The sequence below is a fragment of the Trachypithecus francoisi genome, unplaced genomic scaffold (assembly GCF_009764315.1).
Source record: "Trachypithecus francoisi isolate TF-2019V2 unplaced genomic scaffold, Tfra_2.0 Lachesis_group11, whole genome shotgun sequence".
Taxonomy (NCBI): domain Eukaryota; kingdom Metazoa; phylum Chordata; class Mammalia; order Primates; family Cercopithecidae; genus Trachypithecus; species Trachypithecus francoisi.
In genome coordinates, this window is record NW_022681456.1 from 20,929,989 (window position 1) to 20,944,543 (window position 14,555).

Here is a 14,555-nt window from a genome sequence, read left to right on the forward strand (position 1 = left end):
GATTTAACACAGACACTAGGCATTTTCCTTCTAAAAAATTCTGACAGCTTCTTTAAATGGGTTGTTTCTGTTATGTTCCTTTATATCTAAATACAAAAACTTAGGCTAGGTGCGGTAGCTCACGCCTGTAATTCTAGCACTTTGGGAGGCCGAGGCAGGTGGATTGCCTGAGGTCAGAAATTCGAGACCAATCTGGCCAACACAGCAAAACCCCTACTAAAAATACAAAAATTAACTGGGCATGCTGGTGGGCACCTGTAATCCCAGCTACTCTGGAGGCTGAGGCAGGAGAATTGCTTGAACCTGGGAGGCAGAGGTTGCAGTGAGCCGAGATGGCACCACTATACTCCAGCCTGGGCAACAGAGTGAGACTCCATCTCGGTAAATAAAGAAATACAATAACTTCATGTCCATTTCAGAAGTAAATGAGGGCATAAATAGTCAGTGATGTGTAGGGTGATACTCTGGTTGCAAATTTAAATTTTACTTAATAAGAGGGAGAAAATGTGTTTTCCTTCCCATTCTCTGCTATAGGTGACGTGGCAGGAATTGGCTGGGAGAGAACCGAGGGGACTCCACCTCCTCCGGGACAGCCAGCCAAGGGCCGGGTGTACTTCACGTACTGCGGGCAGCGCCTCTCACCGTATCTCGAAGACGTCTCTGGTGGCATGTGGCCAGTGGTTCACATTCAGAAAAAGGCAGGTTACCTTATTGGGAAAGGAAAACAAATTCTCCTTCGTCACCTGTTCCTGTTAGACATGGAAAAATGAAAGGGAGCAAACAGGCCATCGTTGTACATAATATTGGTACACAGTGGCAGAGGAAGGGCAGAGCCAGCCTGAGCGAATGCTTGCCTTCCTTTGTGTTGACCCCACAGTCTTAGATTGAATGATGCTATATCAGGAACTTAGTGCTTCATTGCCTTGACATCTTTTTAGCAACCTTTCCCAGACAACAATGCAAGGAACACTAGAGTTCTTTCAAATGTCAGTAAAATGATTCCATGATCAAGTAAATTTTGAAAATGATTCTCTTTGGTTGCTCAGTATGTCAGAAACTTGGAGAGATCTTTCAGTAAAGATTTGTAAGTTCAACTTAGTTAACCAGCATCCCCATACATATTTAATGATGGAACTCTTGTTTCTTAAGGAGCATCTATTAATATCCAGTGTTCTGGAACATTATTACTTACTACATGCTGGTAGCTCACAAATCCATATCTCTATTCCAGACCTTTCCCTAAATTCCATGCTCACATACCCAGCAGCCTGGGCAGCATCTCTAAAGAGATGCCTTATTGGCATGTCAAGGTTAACATGACCGAGACTGAGCCTAACTCTTCCCCAAACCCAAAACCGCCACTTCCCCAGTCTTCTTCATCTCAGGAAATGTCAGCTCCATGCTTTTAGTTGCTAAGGCCAAAAACCTTGATATTCTCCTTGACTCCTCTTTTTTCTCCTGCTTCACATCCAACTTGTCAGCAGATCTTGTTTCTAACCTTCAAAATGTATCTAGAATCTGACCACTTCTCCCATTCCTCCCACCCTGCCACCATCTTCCCTTGGGTAGCTCATCACAGTGGTCTAACTCCTCTCCCAGCCTGTATTCTTGCCTGTTCACGTCTTATCTTTTTTTTTTTTTCCCCCTTCAGGACATCTCTAAGATAATACATGTCTTTTCAACCCAGCAATCACAATGATCTTTTTAAAATGTTAGTTGGAATGCCACTATCCAGTCAGTGGCTTCTTGTGTCATGCATTTTAAAAGCCCAAGTCTTTATAATGACTTACAAGATGCAAGGTGTAGTGGTGCCAGAATAGTCCCCGTGGCTCTGGAGGCTGAGGTGGGAGTATCACTTGAGCCCAGGAGTTCCAGGCTGCAGTGCGTTATGATTGCACCTATGAACAGTCAGTTGCACTCTAGCCTAGACAACATAGTGAGACTCCATCTTTTTTGTTTGTTTGTTTTGAGACGGAGTCTTGCTCTTGTCACCCAGGCTGGAGTGCAATGGCGCAATCTCAGCTCACTGCAACCTCCACCTCCCAGGTTCAAGCAATTCTCCTGCCTTAGCCTCTGGAGTAGCTGGGATTACAGATGTACACCACCACACCAGGCTAATTTTTGTATTTTTAGTAGAGATGGAGTTTCACCATGTTGGCTAGGCTGGTCTCGAACTCCTGACCTCATGACCTGCCCACCTCGGCCTCCCAAAGTGCTGGGATTACAGGCAAGAGCCACCGCGTCCGGCCAAGACTCCATCTTTTAAAAAAATAATCTATAAGGTCGTATAGGATCTGGCCCTGTACCATGCCTCTGATACCATCTTTTATCTCTTTATTTGTTGAGTGAATTAATGATGCCAATAATTTAAAGCAGCATTTCTCAGCCTGTTCCATTCATGCATTCAACGAATATTTATTGAACACTTACTCTAGTCAAGCACTATGCTAAGCTCCGGGTATATGGCAGTGAGGAAAACAGATACGATCTCTGTCTTCATTGGGTTATGATCAGTTGGAGGAATAAGACAGTACCAAATAATCACATAAATATACATGTGTATGTATGTAATCACAGACTAATAAATGCTGTGAATGAGAATCACAGACTTCCTGGAAGCAAGTGGCAGGCACATCTGATCTTGTATCTCTTAATCTGAAGAAGTGCTGCTTGAGCCAGGTCTGGAATATTATTAGCTGGTCTTAACTAGGCAAAGTTGGACAAAAGAATATTCCAGGTGGAAGGAACAGCATGGGTGCTGGTGTCAGGTAGAGAGGAGCAGTATCAGGTAGAGAGGAGCAGTGTTGGAAACAGGAGAGGTCAATGCGTTTGAGCAGCAAAGTGCATGAAAGTGTGAGGTGAGGGACGGAGAGGCAGGGCTGGCTATACAGGGCTCTGAGGGCAGGTGTGTTCAATCCCTTCAGCCCCCGCCTGGTTTCTCATGCCAGCACACACCTCAGGCTATTCTTCCAAGGTGACGTTTAGTGAGCTGCACCTTGGGCTCTTGCAAAAATAAAAATAAACCTAAGTCTTTCCAAATCCTTCATTTGGTCTCCTTTCCAGAACACCAAAACCCGAGCTAACTTTGGCTCCCGGCCATTTGCCTACGCAGAAGGGCAGGCCCACCGCAATGCTGCCGACCTGTGCACCGACCTAGCAGAAGAGATTAGCGCTAACTTCGAGGCCCTGCCCTTCGCCATGGCATCTGACAGTGACAATGATGCTGGCACCAGTATTGCGTCAGACCCAGGCACTCATGGGCCACCATGCCGGATTGCTGCTGTGGCCACCGCTCAGCAACGTAAGTCACCTCCTGGGAGTTACTGCCTCCATGGCTTCCTGAGACCGTGAATGTTATGAATTCCATAAACCCATTGCACTTGAGCATCCTCAATACAATCAGGAATTGCCAACTCAAGTGCCCATTGGTAATGGGGTCACAGGCCTGGTGAAAGAAGGTGGGGAGCAGGAGGAAGCACAGCAGACCACAAAGTTCATCCCCTTTTCCGGGAAGCCTGCTATGCCTCAGGGCAGCCAGTGCAAGACCAGTAGAGCCCCAGCACTTTGTATGAAGTCTCCTCATGTCACGTGTTACTCATTTTCAAAACTTGTCCTAAAATTGAGGTAATCACAGAATAATAAAATGCTAGGCAATGGGTATATAGATGTGCACTAAAAACTCTTATGATGGTTGGGCAAGGTGGCTCACACCTCTAATGCCCACATTTTGGGAGGCCGTGGTGGGCAGATCACCTGAGGTCGGGAGTTCGAGTCCAGCCTGACCAACATGGAGAAACCCCGTCTCTACTAAAAATACAAAATTAGCTGGGCGTGGTGGCACATGCCTGTAATCCCAACTACTCAGGAGGCTGAGGCAGAAGAATTGCTTGAACCGGGAGGTGGAGGTTGCAGTGAGCCGAGATCGCACCATTGCACTCCAGCCTGGGCAACAAGAGTGAAACTGCATCTCAAAAAAAAAAAAAAAAAAAACCTTTTATAATTACTTGTAACAATTTTGTCATAAAATTAAACAGCTCACCAAAGTAAGGATGTCTGCAAGCCATATTTGGCCCTTGGGATACTGGTTTGCAAACTATTTTAAGATTCTGTTTAGGGCCAGGCACCATGGCTCACATCTATAATCCCAACACTGGGAGGTCAAGGAAGGAGGGTAGCTTGAATCCAGGAGATGGAGACCAACCTAGGCAACACAGTGAGACCCTGTCTCTACAAAAAATTTTAAAAATAGCCTGGTGTGGTGGCACACACTTGTAGTCCCAGCCACTCAGGTGGGACCGGAGCCCAGGAGGTTTAGCTGCAGTGAGCTGTCTTCGCACCACTGCATGCCAACCTAGGCAACAGAGTGAGCTTCTGTCTGAAAAAAAAAAAAGGTCTGTTTAGTTCTATCCATAGTGAAGGACTTTCTAAATTCTTCTCTCAATTGAATGAATTATACTCATAAAAACTATTTTAGGATTTGGGGTAATTATAGATAATTAGTTATTCCTAGACTCTGTGATTTAAAATTCCTCAGCATACTAGGAGTCTTCCTATCATGCAAATTAAGATAATCTGGTTTGTCTAAGGGTAAGAAGTTAAGGATTTTTCTAGCCTGCTCTTGTTTAGAATTCACTGTCCTTGTGCTCTGTTACAGAATATGATAGTGACACCTCCTGTCATTATAAAGTCGAGCTCAGCTATGAGAATTTCATCACCTCTGGCCCAGACCCTCACCCACCTCCCATTGCAGATGATGAGAGCGATGATGATGACGATGATGACATCCCACAGGTAAGAGACCCACGGCTTAGATCAGGACTCAGCAGCATTTGCTTAGCTCCCTGGTGACTAGGACAAGCCTCACGGAGTGATTTTGATGTGCGAGTGTAAAACTGGTGTTGTTACTCTCAGTGACATCATTGTGCTTGAACAGTGAATGAACCTTAGAGTGTTCATTTTTCTAAACCTCTATCAATAGCGATATCCGTTGGGCCATTTTGCCCAGTTAAGATCCAGGAGAAGTGAAGTGCTTTGCAATAGTTCAGAATCCTGTGACAATGCTTCTATGGCTTCTTTAGAGGGAAAGGAAGAGCTTACCCTAGTCTTGCTGTTCCCTGCCCTGGCATCTGGGGGTGTGTCTAGTACAGGGGTCCATGCCTGATCTTTCTATTACTGGCATTTAAGTGGGGTGAAGACCTCAGGGTGAGGGCTGTAAGTTAGGGAAACAATGATACCTGCACCAGGTGTTCCTTCTCCATTCATGAGGTTCCTTCTCCTTCCAGGAGGACCACTACGCCCTGCTGGTGAAAGCATGGGAGACCAAGGTTTTTCCTACCATCCGAAGACGCTTCCGCAATGAAGCAGAGAGGAAATCAGGCCTGGACCAGATAAAGGGAGCCTTACAACTAGGTCTGGTACTTTTTGTTCGCTAAGGAGGTTACTTCATGACTTGAAGTGAAGAGTTGCATGAAAATCAGAACGTAAATCAGGAGAGACTCATCTAATGTTGCACCAGACTTAACAGTGTCTTTGATCTTACCTTTAGTGAACTCTGATCTTTTGTTTTCATTGCTGGACTTTGATTTGCTTGTCAATTTACCTGAATATTTTGGGTTGATGGGCTGCTGCAATGAAGCTGGAGTGGTTATAATGGGAAACTCTGTGGTCTGGTGGTTAACAGTCACATCTGAAGTCACACTCTTTACCAGCTGTGTGGACTTAAGAAAATTACTTAACATCTCTGGGCTTTCCCCATCTTTAAAATGGAATTTGTGCTCTGCAAGGTTGATATGGCAGTCTCTCACTGTTCCCTGATTCTGCTTATTAAACAGTATTTTTGGCCGGCCATGGTGGCTCACGCCTGTAATTCCAGCACTTTGGGAGGCTGAGGTGGGTGGATCACCTGAGGTCAGGAGTTTGAGACCAGCCTGGCCAACATGGCGAAACCCCGTCTCTACTGAAAATAGAAAATTAGCTGGGTGTGGTGGCACACGCCTATAGTCCAAGCTACTCCGGTGGCTGAGGCAGGAGAATCGCTTGAACCCAGGAGGCAGAAGCGGCAGTGAGCCAAGATTGTGCTACTGCACTCCAGCCTGGGCAACATAGAACGAGACTCTGTCTCAAAAAATAAATAAATAAATAAATAAACAAACAAATGGTATTTTTTTCTTATACCCACTGTTCCTTTTGGAAACATTGCAAAGATTATTGTTCCCTAATCTTATAATATTAGGCCACAATTTCTTGTTTATTCTAACACTTATTTCCAAAAGCATCTGTCTCTAATCACAGCCCCCTTTTAAACTCTGCTCAGAAAATTGCCATACTTTTTCCTTACAGTAAGACCAGTGAATAAAAGAATGGTAGATAGGTGGGATGGAGTTTGGCCTTGTACTAAAAAAAACAAGTTCCAGGCTGGGCACAGTGGCTCACGCCTGTAATCCCACCACTTTGGGAGGCCGAGGCAGGCAGATCACGAGGTCAGGAGATTGAGACCATCCTGGCTAACGTGGTGAAACCCCGTCTCTACTAAAAATACAAAAAATTAGCCAGGAGTGGTGGTGGGCGCTGGTAGTCCCAGCTACTTGGGAGCCCAAGGCAGGAGAATGGCATGAACCCAGGAAGCGGAGCTTGCAGTGAGTGGAGATTGTGCCACTGCACACCAGCCGGGCAACAGAGCGAGACTCCGTCTCAAAAAAATAAATAAATAAAAATAAAAAGCAGATTATATCAACACCCACTTTTTAAATTATTTTTTTGAGAGAGTCTCGCTCTATATTACCTGGGCTGGAGTGCAGTGGTGTGATCATAGCTCATTGCAGCCTCAAACTCTTGGGCTCAAGAGATCCTCCTGCTTCAGCTTCCCCAGTATCTGGGACTACAGGCACTCACTACCATGCCTGGCTAATTTTTTTATTTTTTGTAGAGACAGGGTATTGCTATGTCCCTCAGGCTGGTCTTGAACTCCTGGCTTCAAACAGTCTTCCCACTTGAGCCTCCAAAGTGCTGGGATTACAGGTGTGAGCCACCGCCCCAGACCAACACCTACCCTTTCTTTTTTTTTTTTTTTTTTTTTTTTTTGAGACGGAGTCTCACTCTGTCGCCCGGGCTGGAGTGCAGTGGCCGGATCTCAGCTCACTGCAAGCTCCGCCTCCTGGGTTTACGCCATTCACCTGCCTCAGCCTCCCGAGTAGCTGGGACTACAGGCGCCCGCCACTTCGCCTGGCTAGTTTTTTGTATTTTTTTAGTAGAGACGAGGTTTCACCGTGTTAGCCAGGATGGTCTCGATCTCCTGACCTTGTGATCCACCCGTCTCGGCCTCCCAAAGTGCTGGGATTACAGGCTTCAGCCACCGCGCCCGGCCAACACCTGCCCTTTCACCCACAACGTCCTGGGTGCTATGGGGCCTAAGGTGACAACAGGATATGGAGGAATTGTGCCCATTTTGCTTTCCTCCCATAATGCTTTTCCTCCTAGGTCTTTGGACATTTATTTTCTTGGTTTATTAATCAATAGTAGCTATTGCTCTCAAACATAATCGTATGTTCTTTCTCTGGGAAGAAAGAGCAATCTCAGTAAGTGGATAGAAGAAGCTCATATAGCCCTCTTTCTCTCCTAAACAAGCAACATGTGTTTATTGCAGTAAAAATCAAACAGTACAAAAATATATAAAGAAATAAACATGGCCCAGCACAGTGGCTCACACCTGTAATCTCAGCACTTTGGGAGGCCAAGGCAGGCGAATCACTTGAGTTCAGGAGTTTTGAGACCAGCCCAGGCAACATGGTGAACCCCCATCTCTACTAAAAATACCCATCTCTACTAAAAATACAAAAATATTAGCCAAGTGTAGTGGTGCGCGCCTGTAATCCCAACTACTTGAGAGGCTGAAGCATGAGAATCGCTTGAGCCTGGGAGATGGAAGTTGCAGTGGGCTGAGATTGCACCTCTGCACTCCAGCCTGGGCAACACAGCAAGACTCTGTCTCAAAGAAAAGAAAAAGGAAAGAAAGAAAGAAAAGAAAAGAAAAAGAAATGTTACCCTCACTTTCTTCTTCCTCTCCGTTTGTCCTGTAATTTGTTATTTTGAGTTAACGAATATGAAATAACTGCAAAATAATGGACCATTTTTAGCCATACCTTTGCACACTAGTGCTTGTATTTCTTTCTTTCTTTTTTTTTTTTTTTTTTTTGAGACAGAGTCTTACTCTGTCTCCCAGGCTGCAGTGCAATGACGCAATCTCAGCTCACTGCAACCTCCACCTCCCGGGTTCAAGCAATTCTCCTGCCTTAGCCTCCCAAGTAGCTGAGATTACAGGCATCTGCCACCACACCCAGCTAATTTGTATTTTTAATAGAGACAGGGTTTTGCCATGTTGGCCAGGCTGGTCTCGAACTCCTGACCTCAGGTGATCTACCCACCTCGGCCTCCCAAAGTGTTGGGATTACAGGCATGAACCACCACTCCTGGCCTTTCTTTTTTTTGAGATGGAGTCTTTCCCTGTCGCTCAGGCTGGAGTGCAGTGGCGCCAGCTTGGCTCACTGCAACCTCTGTCTCCCGGGTTCAAGCGATTCTCCTGCCTCAACCTCCCGAATAGCTGGGATTACAATTACAGGCGCCCACCACCATGCCTGGCTACTTTTTGTATTTTTAGTCGAGATAGGGTTTCACCATGTTGGCCAGGCTGGTCTTGAACTCCTGGCCTCAAGTGATCTACCTGCCTCAGCCTCCCCACGTGCTGGGATTACACGTGTGAGCCACTGTGTCTGGCCTTAATGCTTATATTTCTGTGGAAAAGATTTGAGACATTCCTAAAAGTAGTGCATTTAGTATTCCAAACATGGTAGATACTGCATAATTTCCTTTGCCAAAGGATTACATACTCCCATAAACAGTGTTTGAAAGATTCCCTTATCATTTCACTCTGCATGTAACTTAGTGTCGTGGTTGATCTGTGTGTATTCTTTGGGGAGTTACCCAGTGCTGTTATATTTTTTAGGTATGGTGGATATTGCCCGACAGACGGTTGAATTTCTCTATGAAGAGAATGGTGGCATCCCAAGAGACCTTTATCTTCCCACCATTGAAGACATTAAAGACGAAGCAAACAAGTTCACAATTGATAAAGTTCGAAAAGGTTTTGCTTTCCTCCTTACTCCACCTATGAAATTTCCTTTGAAATGAGAGGTTGAATTTTCCTTAATGTGCACAAGCAGCTGGTAGCTCTTCTAGGGTGACTCTCCTTACTCTTTGAGCTGACCTCTTCCACACACCCCATGTGAAGCCCTAGAGCAACCCTGGTGGAGCCCTTCCCGCTTCCCAGAATTCAGTAGCATTAGCTGAGTGGGGCAGGCAGCTGCACAAGAAGAGAGGTAGGGCCCAGGCTGAGGTTTACAGATGGGCCTCTCAGGCTTAGTCCCCTGTATTCTGAGATGATAAACCACATGCACATGGCTAAACTGGGCTTTTTAGAATTTTAATAAAATGTATTCTCTTTGGTTAAAAATCTATTGCATATTTTAAAGAAATGAGGGAAATACAGAAAAGCACAAAAAAAGATAATTGAAAACCACTATTTTTAGAGTTACCAGAAGACCTTCATAAAAATACCAGAACATCGTAGGCAAGGCAGGGGGAATATATATTTACTTTTCATCTCTCTTTTTTTGCGATGTAATTCACACATCATAAAATACCCTTTTAAAGTATACAATTTAGTGGTTTTAGTGTATTCACAAAGCTATGCAACCATCAAAACATTGCCTCTATTTAATTCCAGAACATTTTCATCCCCACAAAAAGAAATCGTGTGCCCTCATCACTTCTCATTCCTCCCTCCCCCTGGCCTCTGGGAACCACTAATCTACTGCTACTACTGATACTGCTATGAAATTTGTGTGTACATTTTTGTGTAGATATGTGTTTTCATTTCTCTCAGGTATATATGTGGGAGTAGAATTGCTGTATCACATGGTAACTTTATGTTTAACTTTTGAAGAACAACCAAACTAGTTTCCAAAGCGATTACACCGAGGGCTCCAGTTTCCCCACATCCTTGCCAACACTTGTTATTAATTGTCTTTTTTATTTTGGCAATTTTAGTGGGCATGAGATAGTACCTCATTGTGGCTTTGACTTGCGTTTCTCTAATGACTAATGATGTTGAACACCTTTTCATTTGTATCTTTCCATTTCTCTTTGGAGGAATGTTTATTCAAATTCTTTGCCCACTGGCCAGGGGCGGTGGCTCACACCTGTAATCCCAGCACTTTGGGAGGCCAAGGCAGGCAGATCACCTGAGGCCAGGAGTTCAAGACCAGCCTGGCCAACACGGTGAAACTCCATCTCTACTAAAAATATAGAAAATAGCCGGACCTGGTGGTGCACGCCTGTAATCCCAGCTACTCCGGAGGCTGAGGCAGGAGAATCACTTGAACCTGGGAGGCAGAGGTTGCAATGAGCCGTGATCACACCACTGCACTCCAACCTGGGCCACAGAGCAAGGCTCTGTCTCAAAAAACAAACAAAAAATTCTTTGCCCACTTTAAACTGGCTTATTTGTCTTTTTATTCTTGAATTGTAACAGCTTTTACAACGTTCTATTATATTACCTTCCCGACTGAGTTGTGTTCTTGCTTGGTTATAACAAAACGGTTCTGTTGAAGCCCATAGAGCTATTTTATTTCATTGTATTTTATTATTTTATTTTTATCTGGAGAGCTATTTTAGATGCTAAATGTAAGAACCCAGATGCAGTGGTACTTTTTCCTGAAAAGCTTCTCCCTCTACACTCCTCAGGTCTCACAGTAGTAACCCGCTCTCCAGACAGCAATAATGTAGCCAGCAGTGCTGTTGGAACTGCTCTGCCAAAATTTGCCATCCGAGGGATGCTGAAAACCTTTGGGCTTCATGGAGTCGTCTTAGATGTTGATTCAGTGAGTGAACAGCCATTCTGATTAATAAGCTATTTTATGTATACTGAGACTGTCATGCCCAGATTCTCAAGTACCTTAAAAAGTGATTATACAGATAAGTTTCTCTTCAAATTAAGGACGAAGACACAAAGCAAAAATGCTCTAATGCCAATTGACTTGCTTGAGCTCTCCTCAGGGACTCAGATCAGGGCTGACAGTAGATAGGAGGCTGTCCAGTCTCAAAGCTGTCAGTGCCTTCAGACCACACCACCTCTACCATTATTTTCTGTCCAGCACGTTCAGACTGTTCCTGCATTGTATCTACCTAAGTTCCCAGGGAAAAGTCCCCATTGTCCTTGATGAATGGTTGATCTGTCATTGTCATGGTGGTCATAGAGACACAAATCAAAGAAATAGGCTGGGCATGGGGCCAGTAATCCCAGCACTTTGGAAGGCCGAGAAAGGAGGATTACTTGAGCCCAGGAGTTCGAGACCAGCCTGGGCAACATGGTGAGACCCTGTCGCTGCAAAAAATTAGCCAGTCATGGTGGGCATATCTGTAGTCTCAGGTATGTGGGAGGCTAAGGTGGGAGGATTGTTTGAGTCTGGGAGGTCAAGGCTGCAGTGAGCTGTGATGGCGTCAGTGCTCTCCAGCCTAGGCAACAGAGTGAGTCCCTCTCTCCAAAGAGAAAAAGAAAAAAGTTGTGTCATTTTGATCACATCATCTCACTGAATCTCTCAGCCTCAATTTCTGTATCTGTAAAATGAGTGTATTAAACTGGATCAGTAGTTTCCTCCTCCATTTTGCAAAGCTCCCTCCTAGGACACAGCTAGGACTTTTAGGGGTAGGGGCAGAGAAGTAAGAGAGTGAGAGAGGACAAGGCCAAAGCTTTCTTTTGAAAAGAGACTCTGTTTGAAAGCCATGACTGTGATTCTGAGGTTGCATGCACATCCTTGTATTTGAGAAGCTTCCTATGCAGGAAAAACTGGTGAAATAATATGCAGATCAAGCCTGAGAGTCTCTGATAAAATATTAATATTATCAATCACTGCATAGATATAAACTTTGGTATCTGTCTAGAGAGATACAGATGATATTAGATTCCATTAATGCTTTGAAATTTACCTTGAAAAAATGTACATCTTTAGGCCAGGTGCGGTGGCTCATGCCTGTAATCCCAGCACTTTGGGAGGCCGAGGCAGGTGGATCAGTTGAGGTCAGGAGCTTGAGACCAGCCTAGCCAACATGATGAAACTCCATCTCTACTGAAAATAGAACAATTAGCTGGGCATAGTGGCGCGAACCTGTAATCCTAGCTACTTGGGAGGCCGAGGCAGGAGAATTGCTTGAACCCCAGAGGCAGAGGTTGCAGTGAGCCGAGATCATGCTATGGCACTCCAACCTGGGCAACAGAGCAAGACTCTGTCTCAAAAAAAAAAAAAATTACATCATCTGACTATTTTGTCAGAATGTAATTTAACTCATTAAATTTGTTTAGAGGGGCTAGTGACCGGTAGTCACTGAGGTGAACTTTCAAATGGAAAATTCCATCAATAATACTGTTAATCTCCCACTGCCTTCTGATGCAAACTTCTGACTCTGATTATAAGAAAATACATTACTGACAATATTTTTGAGCAATCTAAATGTGTGAAAATAAAAGTTAGAAAAATAGAAATGTCCTTATAGTAATCATTCTGTTGTTTCTATGGTAATTTCTCTCCATTTTAATAATCCCTAAATGAAAATTGCATTGGTATTTGCATCCAAAATGCATATATATGAGCTTACTTTTTATGTTCCTAGCAATAAAATAGAGATATCAGACAGATTCCCTCCTTTTAAGATATTATTAACATAAAAACAATAAACATACATTTTACCTAGCAATAGTGTATGCTGGAAATATAGCACTATTCTCTTTAAATTGCTAACTTATGATTACATTGAAAATCTTTATTGTATCAATTAAAATTTTCCATCTGGTATGGAAAAACTAAAACACTCAGTACTAAGCAGATGTCTTTGAACTTAGACTAAATCAATGGCATGAAACTAGCATTTATTGCTATAGTCTGGTTATATATGTGTATAAATATATAGATATATATTAGTCTGGTTGTGTGTGTGTTTATGTATATATTATCTTGTAATGTTTTTATTTTGATTGAAGTTGTTGTTTTTTTTTTAAATAACTGGCTTTTGGCCTTTCTAGTATGTCGTTAATTCACATTTATATTTAAGAATTCATTTAAAATCTCTGTGATTCCTGGCTGGGCATGGTGGCTCACGTCTGTAATCCCAGCACTTTGGGAGGCCAAGGCAGGTGGATCACTTGAGGTAAGGAGTTCAAGACCAGCCTGGCCAACATGGTGAAACCCCGTCTCCACTAAAAATACAAAAATTAGCTAGTCACAGTGGTGAGTGCCTATAGTCCCAGCTACTCGGGAGGCTGAGACAGGAAAATCTCTTGAACCTGGGAGGCGGAGACTGCAGTGTGCCAAGATGACGCCACTGCACTCCAGCCTAGGTGACACAGTGAGACTCCATCTCAAAAAAAATAAAATAAGATCTCTGATTTCTGATGTTTATTTTGTTATTTTCTTAGAAAAGCATATAGCAAGTTTATATAGTAATAAGATTACTTATGTGTTTCAACAATGTATTGTGAATTCGCTTTCATTTGTTTTGTCTATGAAATTGCAATTAGTTACACATTATAATACCTAAAAGCGGCCGGGCGCAGTGGCTCAAGCCTGTAATCCCAGCACTTTGGGAGGCCGAGACGGGCGGATCACGAGGTCAGGAGATCGAGACCATCCTGGCTGACACGGTGAAACCTCGTCTCTACTAAAAAAATACAAAAAACTGGCCGGGCGCGGTGGCTCAAGCCTGTAATCCCAGCACTTTGGGAGGCCGAGACGGGCGAATCACGAGGTCAGGAGATCGAGACCATCCTGGCTAATACGGTGAAACCCCGTCTCTACTTAAAAATACAAAAAACTAGCCGGCGACGAGGCGGGCGCCTGTAGTCCCAGCTACTCGGGAGGCTGAGGCAGGAGAATGGCGTAAACCGGGAGGCGGAGCTTGCAGTGAGCTGAGATCCGGCCACTGCACTCCAGTCTGGGTGGCAGAGCAAGACTCCGTCTCAAAAAAAAAAAAAAAAAAATACAAAAAACTAGCTGGACGAGGTGGCGGGCGCCTGTAGTCCCAGCTACTCGGGAGGCTGAGGCAGGAGAATGGCGTAAACCCGGAGGTGGAGCTTGCAGTGAGCTGAGATCCAGCCACTGCACTCCAGCCCGGGCGACAGAGCGAGACTCCGCCTCAAAAAAAAAAAAAAAAAAAAAAACCTAAAAGCCTGGACTAAAAATACACACACACACACACACACACACACACATACACGTACACATGGAAAACAAAAGCAAACAGCACAAACAGACGTTTTCTTTTCCTATTGTAGGTGAATGAATTGGTGCAGGTAGAAACATACCTCCGCAGTGAAGGTGTGCTGGTGCGATACTGGTATCCTATTGATATGTTGGAAAGGCCCCCAGCAGGCTACCGAAGGACTGCCACCAATGGGCTGGTCACACTGGACAATACCAACCTTCAGATTCACAGGTACAGTTGGGCCCTTC

At 44.3% G+C, this 14,555-nt stretch overlaps 1 protein-coding gene across 9 annotated transcripts in view; it reads left to right on the plus strand.

Moving 5' to 3' along the window:
• The window catches only part of HECTD4 (HECT domain E3 ubiquitin protein ligase 4), a 230,032-nt gene that overhangs the window by 170,880 nt on the left and 44,597 nt on the right, over window positions 1–14,555 (plus strand). For all 9 annotated transcript variants that reach the window (XM_033220529.1, XM_033220530.1, XM_033220532.1 and 6 more), the window contains exons 49-55: window positions 535–698; window positions 3,064–3,301; window positions 4,655–4,791; window positions 5,283–5,409; window positions 8,999–9,136; window positions 10,798–10,934; window positions 14,378–14,538. In XM_033220529.1, the coding sequence (XP_033076420.1) occupies window positions 535–698; window positions 3,064–3,301; window positions 4,655–4,791; window positions 5,283–5,409; window positions 8,999–9,136; window positions 10,798–10,934; window positions 14,378–14,538 (1,102 nt within the window). The remainder of the gene's footprint in view (window positions 1–534; window positions 699–3,063; window positions 3,302–4,654; window positions 4,792–5,282; window positions 5,410–8,998; window positions 9,137–10,797; window positions 10,935–14,377; window positions 14,539–14,555) is intronic.